General features: G+C 37.6%; 1 protein-coding gene across 3 annotated transcripts in view; it reads left to right on the plus strand.

The window, feature by feature from the left end:
* Nucleotides 1-7,925, plus strand: part of COL4A4 (collagen type IV alpha 4 chain) — a 150,182-nt gene extending 142,257 nt beyond the window's left edge. For all 3 annotated transcript variants that reach the window (XM_074191244.1, XM_074191246.1, XM_074191245.1), the window contains 3 exons: nt 765-953; nt 2,214-2,500; nt 3,091-7,925. In XM_074191244.1, the coding sequence (XP_074047345.1) occupies nt 765-953; nt 2,214-2,500; nt 3,091-3,354 (740 nt within the window). In that variant the 3' untranslated portion in view covers nt 3,355-7,925. The remainder of the gene's footprint in view (nt 1-764; nt 954-2,213; nt 2,501-3,090) is intronic.
* The last annotated feature ends 4,435 nt before the right edge of the window (nt 7,926-12,360 follow it).

Raw genomic sequence — 12,360 nt, forward strand, 5'->3', positions numbered from 1 at the left:
GGGTCATGAAGAGGACAGGACTAAATAACTAAACATTGATATGAACAAAGTTCCCATTCTCAGGAAGTCCCACATAAAATAGGAGCTCTTAAAATAATGACCAATTATCTAGTTGGGCATCTTCAGTGAGCTGGATTGGAGAACAATTTTGTTATGGGACAGGGATTCTTTACTTGGGGTTGTGAACTTTTAAAAGCATTTTTTATGATAACTTTATTTAAAGATAATTGGTTTTCTTTGTAATCCAATGTGCTTTATTTGATGATTTTAAAAACATTATTCTGAGGAGGGGACAATAGAGTTCAATATAATGCCAAAGTCAAGACAATAGCATTTATTATTGTAGATATATCAAGAAAGGTAAGTTCCCCTCAAAAAAACTTAACAGTTTAATAGAGAGTGGGGCAGGGGAGACACTGCAAACAACTACAAATAAGATATAGATAGGGAAGGCATCAGCATCACAGAGGACTGGGAAAGGTTTGTCATAAAAGGTAAGACATTAGTTGAAACAACACTGAAAGGTTAAAAATCATTACTATTTTGGTTATTGTTCATCCATTGTTCTCAAAGAAGACCAATGACATCATTTAGGGTAATGTCTTGACTTGAGTGTGAATCAAAGACTCAGAGATCAAGATGGGTGGGAGATAATGATCATGATCATGAATTACGGTAGCATTAACTATATACACCAATGAAACAGCCATTACTTGTTTAACCAACCTAGGGTGTCTTTATTTTTTTTTTCTTTATACTACAAGGTCCCCCTGGCCCGATTGGGGATCCAGGACCCAAAGGTTCTGGAACTAGATTCCTTAATGGATTCCTACTGGTTCTCCATAGTCAGACAGACAAAGAACCCTCTTGTCCTGAAGGAATGCCCAAACTGTGGACTGGATATAGTCTGTTGTATATGGAAGGACAGGAAAAAGCACATAACCAAGATTTAGGTGAGTCTTTATAGCAGAATCTAAATACACAATGTTTTATTTGAATCTATGGATATATATATATATATATATATATATATATATATATATAAATTTTATAAGAATCAATATAAATTAATTTAGATATTTACTATAATAAAACATTTTAAACTCTTAGTTGAATATTTGTATATTTTGTAAACTTTCATTTCTTAGATTTCTTTTTATAAGATTATTTTTTCTTTTCTTTCCCTTCTCTTTCATAACTTGTTTTTCATCCTAGAAGAAATGGCAAATCCTATGGACAAGTGCTATCAAATGCCATTCTAGCATATTTGAAAATAGTAATATTATGCTTATAAATATAAAGTATTCTATTTAAAATAGGGGGCAGCTAGGTGATGCAGAGGGTGGAGCAAATGGCCCTGGAGTCAGGAGGACCTGAGTTCATATCCATCTTCAGACACTTAATATTTACTAAGTTGTGTGAACTGGGCAAGTCATTTAACTCCATTGCCCTGCAAAAATAAAAAAAAATAAAATAGAAAATTGCTTCTTGAAAAGATGTGCATTAAGATAGTGTACCCAATGAAGGTAATACCTTATATGGTCACACAAGAGACAAATTTTGAGCTAAATTGGCAATATTTTAATCATATCTCAGTGCTTTAATGTGAGGATGAAGCATGATAGTTTCTTAGTATTTGTTAATAGTATTTTGCAAAATAGAACATGGTTCAAAGAAATAATTTTTAGCATTTCCGATATTCAATCGATCTATGGACAAAGACAAAGAAGAACATGAATTGATTTCATATGTCTTGTCCATACTTCACCCGGGTCACTAGAATATTAAATGTGAGTTCCAAGTTTAAATCTTTAAGGTTAAGATATTAGAAAAGGAGCCGTGGGTCTTACACCACCGTTTCATTACCCTCTAGAATTATGTCTCCTAGTCAAGAGCCATAACTATGCCAGAAATAATCCCTTTGGGTTCTTCATTGCTTTCTATTTATTTATTTATTTATTCATTCATTCATTCATTTATTTATTTATTTATTTATTGCTTTTTTACAAAGCAATGGGGTTAAGTGGCTTGCTCAAGGTCACAAAGCTAGGTAATTATTAAGTGTCTGAGGTCAGATTTGAACGCAGGTTCTCCTGACTCTAGGGTGAGTGCTCTATGCGCTCTACCACCTGGGTGCCCTGGGTTCCTCATTACATAACATGCTAGGAATGCTCACAAGAGAAAGAGCATCGGAATCTTCTCCTTATTCCTAGGTCTTGCTGGATCCTGCCTTCCAATGTTCAGCACCATGCCATTTGCCTATTGCAACATTAACCAAGTCTGCCATTATGCCAGAAGGAATGACAAATCCTATTGGCTATCAAGTGCTGCTCCTCTACCCATGATGCCCGTCTCTGAAGAGGAGATACAAGCCTTCATCAGCCGATGCACAGTGTGTGAGGCCCCGGCTCAGGCTATGGCTGTGCACAGCCAAGGTCAAGCAATCCCTCCGTGCCCACCCACCTGGAGGAGCCTTTGGATAGGGTATTCATTCCTAATGGTAAGTTAATAGACCCTACAATGCTTATGATTTTGTAAAGCTCTTCTATAGTCCCTTTATCCCAGGATTTTCATCTGAAATATCAGAATCAGTAATCAATCAATAAATATTTATTAGGTGTCTCCACTGTGCTAAGGGCTAAGGATTCAGAAAGACAACATGCAAGCAAATATGTGCAAAGAAGCTATATACAGGAGAAACAGGAAATATTTACAGAGGGGTTGTAGTTGGGTTTAAGCAAGGTTATAGGCTATAAGACGAGTCAAGAAAGATCTTATGAGCCATGGTTTATTGAGATAGACAGCAATTTTGTGTAAAAATTTGTGTAAAAAAACAGGTTGTTTTTTTCTTGTTGTTTTCTTTGGCAGGGCTCCTGAAAGGAGCTTGTATTGCCTTTTTCTAAACTGGTCCTCCTTCCTCAGGTTGAACAATTCTTCTTTCCCGAGATCTTTTGTTCTCGGTATAATCTGGTGGGAGAAGAAGCTGCTTCCTCCCTAGGTTAGATCAGGCTGCTCCTGGTCTCCAGTGTTCACTCTTTTCATTCCCTCTTTTTGCCACCTATTTGTCGGTTCTCTTTGTTGTCTATTTAGCACACAGGGGCTGGGGATCAGGGAGGAGGCCAGTCCCTCACATCACCTGGAAGCTGCCTTGAAGATTTCAGAGCAGCGCCATTCATCGAGTGCCAAGGACGGCAGGGGACTTGTCATTTTTTCGCTAATGAATACAGCTTCTGGCTAACCACGGTGCCACCAGACTTGCTGCTCTCCTTGTCTCCTTTGCCAGACACCTTAAAACAAGGACAGGCACAACGCCAAAGAATCAGCAGATGCCAGGTCTGCATGAAGTATAGCTAAGGAGCCGCACAGCTTCACCCTGCTGATGACTCAGACAGAGAGACTTCCTAGGGAGAGGAAGGGAGTTGGGTTAAAAGATTCTAATGGTGCTTTATTACAGGGATTTAATTTTTCAAATAATCCTTGATTTAAACATGGTTCTCCTAACAGGGTTGTAATCTGTTTCTTAGTTGAGTCCAGAACAAGGAAAAGCTAGGATTTGGCTGGAGCTTTCCATTTAGGTAGAGCCCAAATATTGTTTATCATCTTCTAAGATCTGGCTTTATTGACCATGAATGCTCCTTTATAGTAAGGTAAAGAAATCACAAATAGCCTGATTGTGCATTCTCTTAATCAGAAACTTCTTTCATGGTTTCATAAAATCTTCAGCAATTGAAACAAGTTGTTCCCACAGCACAGAATGCCAATGGATGACTTTTAGAGGAAAAAAAATGTAGCCCAACAGAGCCAGAAAATGAAAATTATTTTTAAAAATTGTACCAGGTTTTCTTCACATTATCATAGAATTGTTCAAGCAATTTAAAAATGTCATGAAACCATGATCCAAAAATACCAAGAAACCAGACCACCAGTGTTAACAGTTCACTTCCAAGGTGAAACAATCAGGCTAGGAAGACTCACAGTCACAGGATCCCAGAAACATATCACATTTGCATAAAAACATCAGAGAAACATAAACCATTACCTTCTCATTTGCATTTTTTCCTGAGAAGAGATATGCCTACTCTGATATCCCTTTTGAAAAGTAGCAATTATGAAAAAAAGATATGTATATTCAATAAGGGATTAAACCCCTAAAAGTTGTTAATGAATATTAAGACAGATCCATGAAAATGGACTCCCTAATCTACCAAACTTCCAAACCGGATTATCTTGCAAGCAAGGGATATGGTCTGTCCTGAAGAGTGGGCATGCAAATGGGGATGCCACACATGGGGGGTAGGATGTGATGGGTAGAAAGTAAGGGCACTATGTATTAAAACATCTCCTCACCCTTTCCAGGAAAGACTGTCCATTTCCTTTGAATCTTATAATCGATACTTTTCTCTCTATGTACATTAGTGGTATCTAAGATGGATAAATGACAGAGCCATCATTATGGAGAGAAAATTAAAGTTTGGCTTAATTAAGCTGAAGTAAGCATATTCACTTTGGCCAAGGTCATACCACTGAAAAGACACAAATATTAATAAAGGAAAGACAGCCACATTCTGCTATCCACTATAGATATTTATGTATGTATGTATGTATGTATGTATGTATGTATGTATGTATGTATGTTTTGGTTGTATGTTAAATTCTTTTTGCAAAATTTCTAATTATCAGATGTCATATTTGTATAGTATGGCAAATCAGCACTTTGACATTGGACAGATTGATATTTTCATTAAAAATTCAGAACACATCTTTGTCTTAATTTTTAAGTGTAGCCATCTGCATTCCAAAAGATCCATTCTTTACTTCTCTGAGAATTCAGCATCCCAATACTAAAATCCTAAAATAGTAATGAATTTCCATTTCTAAAAAAAGGCCTACCACAACAACAAAGTATAGTCTCAAGACTTTTGAGGAACCAAAAAGAAAGCTCAATCTGAAATCTAGAGAAAAACAACCACTGATTCATGAGGCAATAACACTCCCCAAAATTGGAGTTTAAATTATTCGAAAGAGAAAAGTGATGTTTATCCATTATCGAAGAAGTCCATGATAGCAGGAAGGTGATGCCTTGATAAGCACATGAATGAAGGCACCAGCCTCACTTTCTCCTCCAGAACCCTCTGGGTTCAGTGATTAGATTTGAATCAGAATGACAGGAGATGGCCCAGGATTTAAGGAAGTCAGGGTTAAGTGCATGTCCAAGGTCACACAGCTAGAAAATGTCAAGTGTCTGAGGCAAGATTTGAACTCCTGCCCTCCTGAGTCCAGGGCCAGTGCCCTATCCACTTTACCACCTAGCTGCCCTAAAAGAGAAAAGTACCCACAAAAGTAAGGAGCGAAATACATTCTGAAGAACTGAAGAGAAGTTTGTACAAAATGAAACTGCAAGAAAAGGAGAAAGATCACTATGTTTAGGGATTAGGGATGGATGGACTTAGATACCTAAAATCAAAAATGGAAACATGGAATATGGCATTCTAGTTTTGAGGTCTTTTTTTGGTTTATAGGAAAAGCTTGCAGAATTTATATTCCCAACTGTCTAAAAACAGAACTAGCAAACTTTTATATGTTTTAATAGTATCATTTTTTTTTCCATGGCTGGTCAACCCAACAAACATTTAGAGGACCCAGAATTCAATGTCAATTAAGAGATTTGTAATTGACCTTTGCCCTTACCTTATCCCAATATTTTTTGCTGTCAAGGAATCTGTGTGAATACACACACACATACACATACATACACACACACACATGCATATATAGAGATAGAGAGAGAACTTAATTTCATAAATCATTCGCCCCTTGCCAAATGACAAGCCGCTTAAAAGACCTTCAGAGTGCTTATATATGGTCTTTTATGAGCCAATTGTTCTTATAAGTGTGGGATAAACAGAGAAATATTGGCATGTCACATGTGAAGTCAAACATTTTCCCATTGGCTTTACAACATTCTATTTACTTCTACTTCTACATAATAATAAAGTCTTAAATCAGCAGACAATTTGCTCTGTAGTCTGCCTGGATCAGTGTCACTGGAATCATTCAAAGCACCATTATCTTAATATTTACCTTATTCTTCAAAATCAGCTTCAATTTCTTAAACCAAACAAAAACTTGTGATTTTCAACCATCTTGAAAATATTCCCCAGGTAAAGGTCGTTATGCATTATTGGAGTTCCTTTTACTAATTCCCTTATACTTATTCTCTTTCCTTAGTGGCTTAACTTTTTCAAATTAAGTTTTATTGATATCTTTTTAAAAATTTTGCCCCTTTCTCTTCTCCCCCCTCCCCTCTTGTAAAAAGCTTTTTAGCATTCTGTTATATTGGATTTCAATTCTCAAAGTCACTCTGCTGGAAAGATGACTGCCATTCCCCATGGTGAGAGCATCATAAGGTTCTACAGAGAACTGAACAAAATATGAATTGAAATTTGTATTTTGCAACCGACGTTGCTGTTCAAGGTTCAGCACTCTGCATAATGTATTTAAAAACACCAAGGCTGACTGGTGCACACACTTGAAATGTTTGAATTTTTATAGTGCTTAAATATTTAATGATTCATGAGGAGGAATGCAGACTATGTGCAATAAATTGTATCACTTTCTCTAACTTGTGGCTGTAAAATTAGAAAATCTCTTAACACATAATGTCTTCTCGGTGATAAAATTCAACAATTGACGGTGAAAGTTGTTGTATTTCCATCTAGCAGCCTGCCTTGTCTTGTATAAAATATTCCGATGGTCTCCAAAAACAACTCTGGTCTGTCTGCTCACATATATTCCTCCCAAGCCAAAATGAGTCATTCACCTTTCACCTAGCTCTTCAAATGGTTAAGAGAGAAGATTTCATCTGTGAGAAGTCAATGGGGGAGAAAAAATCAGCCTCTTTCATTGGAGGAACAGGGAAGATGGTGTCACCTTTTATTGGATGAGCAAAAAGATGGAATTTCAAAACATCTTTCAATGGTTGCTCAGTCTACTTATCACCCAGACAGTTCCTCAGAGGCAAGAGGTTGTGTTTCATGATTAGGTCTTACCATTTCACAGAGTTTAATGTTGGCAAAACTCTTTCCTCAGAAGAACCCCCCAGAAGTGGCCAAGGTCACCCATCTAAGCAAGCTCCAGAATCAGGATTTCTTTTGTATTTATATTCATTGTGGTACTTACCTGGGATAGCTCAGCTGGACATTAGTGGACTCTCAAAATACAGTTATTAGTTCTTGACTTTTTTCCTCCAACCCCAGTAGTTTTGTTTTTTTTTTTTAGGTTTTTGCAAGGCACTGGGATTAAGTGGCTTGCCCAAGGTCACACAGCTAGGAAATTATTAAGTGTCTGAGGTCGGATTTGAACTCAGGTACTCCTGACTCCAGGGCCGGTGCCCTATCCACTGTGCCACCTAGCCGCCCCTCCAGTAGTTTTAATAATGGATTCTCCTATTTTACAAATAGCTAACATTTATATGGAGCTTATTCTGGGCTAAACACTATACAATTATTCATTTGACCCTCCCTATATACTCTTAGGAAGTAGGAGTCATTATCTCCTGTTTAAAGGAAAATGAAGCAAACAGGGTTAAGTGACTTACCCAGGATCATACACTTTTGCATCTGAGAACAATTTGAACTCAGATCTTCCTGACTCCGGGTCTGGCACTCTATCCACATTGCTCAACAGTTTTTCATAATGGAATCTCCAACTTCTGTCTAAAGTTATCTCCAGTCTAATATAACAGGCAACATTTATTTTGTGTTCATGATACAATTGTTATCTCATCCTCACAAGAAGCCTTGAGGTAGATACTATTATGAATCCCAATTTATAGTTGAGGAAACTGAGGCAGACATTAAGTGATTTGCCCAGGGTCATTTAGTTGGTAAGTGTCTGAGGTCATTTTTGAACTCGGGTTTAACTGATTCCAGGAAGTTCTGCATCAGGAATTCATAACCTAGAAACTTTGTTTTAAAACCTAGTTCACAGTTTGCAGGTTGTGAATTCCTGATGTAGAATATATATATATATATATATATATATATATATATATATATATTATATTTTATCACATAAATATATATAACATATAATTTATATATTCAAAATACATTATAATTTGTTATATATATTATATATGATGTCTATATTTTTAATAAAATATTGATAACTATTTTAATATGATTCATTTTCTTTATATTCCTATTTAGTTTTATATATTTATTACTATAATATTATATTTAGGGGCGGCTAGGTGGCGTAGTGGATAAAGCACCGGCCTTGGAGTCAGGAGTACCTGGGTTCAAATCTGGTCTTAGACACTTAATAATTACCTAGCTGTGTGGCCTTGGGCAAGCCACTTAACCCCATTTGCCTTGCAAAAAAAAAAAAAAACCTAAAAAAAAATATATTTAAAACATCCTGAAAAAGGATCCATAGACTTCACCAGACTGCCTAAGGGGTCCAGGTCACCAAGAAATTAAGAACCCCCATTCTAGATGGATTGGGGCACTCTGGATTCCTGCACTGTGTGGTAATCGTGAATTCTCCATTTGAGTCAGATGTTGGGAGGATCCATGAAACCTGGCTTACTTTGGTCAGTGGTGTGGATCCATCCCAAGGCAGGTGTACTCTTATCTAGAGTTGTCTTGGCCTGCCATGTTGGATTAGAGTTGTTCAAGGGTCCATAAAGAAAATTTAGCTGCCCCTGGCTGCTTTTTTGCAAAGTCTCATGAATCTTATAGCCAATAAGAACCCCCAAAAGAATGCAACTCCAATCTCCCAAAGCTGCCTTGCAATTAATTGCCCAACACTTCTAAAAGTCACATCACTGCCAAGGCTAGCCTGAAGTCAAGTCACTCACATATGGCCCCCTATTCTTTGGCTGTGGAATACAGATGCCAAAGGTCAAATAGATACCATATTGATCGTTAGGTGGCACATCTACAATTATGGCTTTTATCATCATTTCAATTTTTCATTTAATATCTGTTCAGAGGGTGGGCATCATTCTCAATGATTGCGTATTTGTTCTTCATTGGCATAAGAACTGAAAATCCCAAATCAATAATAAATAAATATTGGGGGGGTATACTAACTAGCTGTATTCTTGCATTGGTATTCGGGGTAGGAGGTGGACAAAGGAAGGGCAATTATTAAGGAAAAGTTCAGTTGGTAGTTCTGTGAATGCTAACAATTTGTGTCGAGTTCTTAAGTCAAAATCTGTTCTCCTAATAAATAAGTTGTAATTATAGCAATTTCTATGCTGGGTACTTAAGTGAGTCACAAAAATACTACACAGCTCCCCAAGTTGCCTGCACAATATTTCTTTTTACTTAACATTTTTTTATTTATTTAAGACAATGGGGTTGAATGACTTGCCCAAGGTCACACAACTAGGCAATTATTAAGTGTGAGGTTGGATTTGAACTCAGGTCCTCCTGACTCCAGGGCCAGTGGTCTATTCTCTGTGCCCTACAAAATTCATCTAGCTAGCTGCCCACTGCAATACTTCACAGGCAGGTTAGACTGTTTACAAGAAGGAATGTGTGACCTGCTACACTGGATGAATTGTTTCCCTCAATTGTATTCATTATTTCCACCTCAAGTGGTTCCTTTTTGAATTTGATGGAGTGAAAAGAATTTCAAAGTCTAAAAACCAGATTCTGCCTGAATTGGGTATTTACCCATCCAAGTTGTGCCTATCCTCTAAGCCACAGTGAGGATGACTGGGAATCCAAAGTCTACCAGAGGTTGGGGTGGCTTTCCAAGGTTCTGGGACTCAGGTACTATAGCTAGCCCCACTGTTATACCCATCTCCATCAACTTCTATACAACCATGAACTAACAGGAAAAAGGCGATTTCTCTGGACACTTGGGTCCCTTTATCAAGGCCTTCCCAGGTTTCAGTGGAGCCTTACTCCTTCTGGGTAAAGGTGGCACTCTACTCTCCTCCTCCTGATGCCCTGGGGTCCCCCACTCCTCTGCAGCCAGGTCAGTGAAATATCCACTAGGCTTTGGTCTCTTCGTTTTGTTGTTGTGGCCTGAACCCCTTTGCAATCTAGTGAAGCCCTTGCATCCCTGCTCAGAATAAAATTATAAAATACATAAAAATAGGATTACAAAGGAAATACATTATTTTTCAAGAAACATTAAAAACAAGTTCATGGATCACAAGTTAAGTAGCTCCAAATTCCACACCTGATTCCCCTGGCCATTTTGTTTTTTTGTGGCCCAGTTTAGAGTCTGTGGTCCTGGAGCTCTGGATGCCATATGGTAGATAAGGAGTTATAATTTGAAAAGGATGCCCTTTAAGGCCACAAAGTCTTAAACTCTACCTTCCATCCTTTATACCAAAGTACAGGGATTGGGGAGTTGAAAATTTATTTTATTTTTTTTTTGGCCTAGACTCTAAAACTGAAAATGTTCTCTGTCCAGGGTGAAGAACAGGGTTTGATTTAAAAGAGCCTTTTTCAAGGTATATATATATTTAAAATAAGGCTTTACTTGCTAATTTAAAGGGAATCCAAGTTTAATTTATTGTGGTTAAAAAGGACAATAGAGTTTAAGCTTCTTTAACTTGAGCAATAAAAAGAATGACCTTTATGATCATTATTTAATAAATTTTAAAAATGCAAATTCCTTAAAAAATACAAATCTTTCAAAAAATAATATGAACATTACCTGAGTACCAGGCTCCAATTAAATGTGCAAGGCTTGGGAAAATTCAAAATGAAACAGGCAGACTTCAGAGAAGTTAACCAAATCCACGAGATTATAGGGGAGAACTCTGGGAACTATCAAGAGCTAATGGCATAATCCAAAATGCTTCCCAGAGGTAGAGGCCAGGCCAGAGTATAGGGTTGCCGTTATTCTGATATCAGTGTATGCTGGAGTAGAGAAAAAAGCAAAAGGGTGGCTACTTGTGCAGAGGCGGGAATGTCTAGATGTCCCACCTGACAGGCTGCCATATACTCAGAACTTGGTACCAATCTGTGAGAAGCTCTAGAGGACATTGGCTTCTTAAACCTATTATTAATGAATTTATTGGATAATTTCAAGCTATTCATATAAGGGACAGCATGGTGTAGTAGAGAAAGAGGGTCTTGGGTTCAAGTGCAGTCTTACATACCTGCTAGTTATGTGACTCTGGGCAAGACCTCTCAGGGCTCTAGGCAAATAAGACTATGTATTGAAGAGAAAGTACTGGTCTGATTGGTGAAAGGTTTCCTCATCTATGGAGTTCTCTATGCCAATGAAATTCCAAGTTCATCTCTCTATCCATCCATATGAATATCTAAGATTTTTTTTCTAGACTTTGTATACATGAAGACAGGGATTATGTCTTATCAAAGTGTGGTAGTCCCATAGCAGCCAACATAATACCAACCACTCAGTGAGCTCTTAATGAACATTGTTTGAAGTATATGTTGCATTTTACCACTCCTTCTCTGATAATTTTAGGTCCATGAAATTTAAGTAATTTGTTAGGCAATTTTGATCAAGGCAGGAAAAAGCCCCAACACTTTTCTCACCTTTGGGAGATTAACATTTTACAAGGCAAGATGGGGAGACTTACATCTATGTGTATCCATGATCTCACTACTGTGGTAATTCCCCAGTGAATGGCATAGAATACAATCCATGGACTCCTTCTCAACCAGTGGAGCAAGTGTCCATGCAACTTGTGCTCACAACTTTTAATGGCAGGAAAAAATTCCAGTTTGCCCAAGGCTCACACCCTTTGTGAGTATTGTTGCTAGAGTAGCCAGATGTTTCATGCATGGACAGCTGCTGCTTTGGTTCTTGGACTATTTCCATGACCTCCAACTTCTCCGAATGTCTTCAGACCTCTGGGAATTACCAACTATATTGCAGATTTTCTGTTCTAATTTTCTGTTCTCATAAGGAGGAAAGACAATGAAGATAAACAGTCTAAATTAAACCATCACTCTTTCTTGATTAAATTATATTCATGCATGTGCACATACACACAGAGTTTTCTGATGAAACCAAGTTGGAAATTGTCTCCCTAAGCAACGTGGCAACTTGACTGGGTTGGTTCCCTACCCTGCAAGAGCTCACCATGTTGTCATCAAATGCCATTTCAGTAGGAAAATGCCACATGAAGCTTAAACTCCTAGAAACAAGGAGATGCTACCAAATCTGATACTTCTTGAGTGAACCTCTCATTGGTATGAATGGGATTTCTGGGTTCAGATCAGAAGCACTTGAAGAAAGGTGATGCTACTTCGGCTGACTAATCAATTCCTGAAGATTCTGGAATAGCTCTGATACTCCCTTTTCCCATGAGCCAAGGCTTCTCTCCACATGTTGTTGTAAATGAGATGTGTGAATTAT

The sequence above is a fragment of the Macrotis lagotis genome, chromosome 6 (assembly GCF_037893015.1).
Source record: "Macrotis lagotis isolate mMagLag1 chromosome 6, bilby.v1.9.chrom.fasta, whole genome shotgun sequence".
Taxonomy (NCBI): domain Eukaryota; kingdom Metazoa; phylum Chordata; class Mammalia; order Peramelemorphia; family Peramelidae; genus Macrotis; species Macrotis lagotis.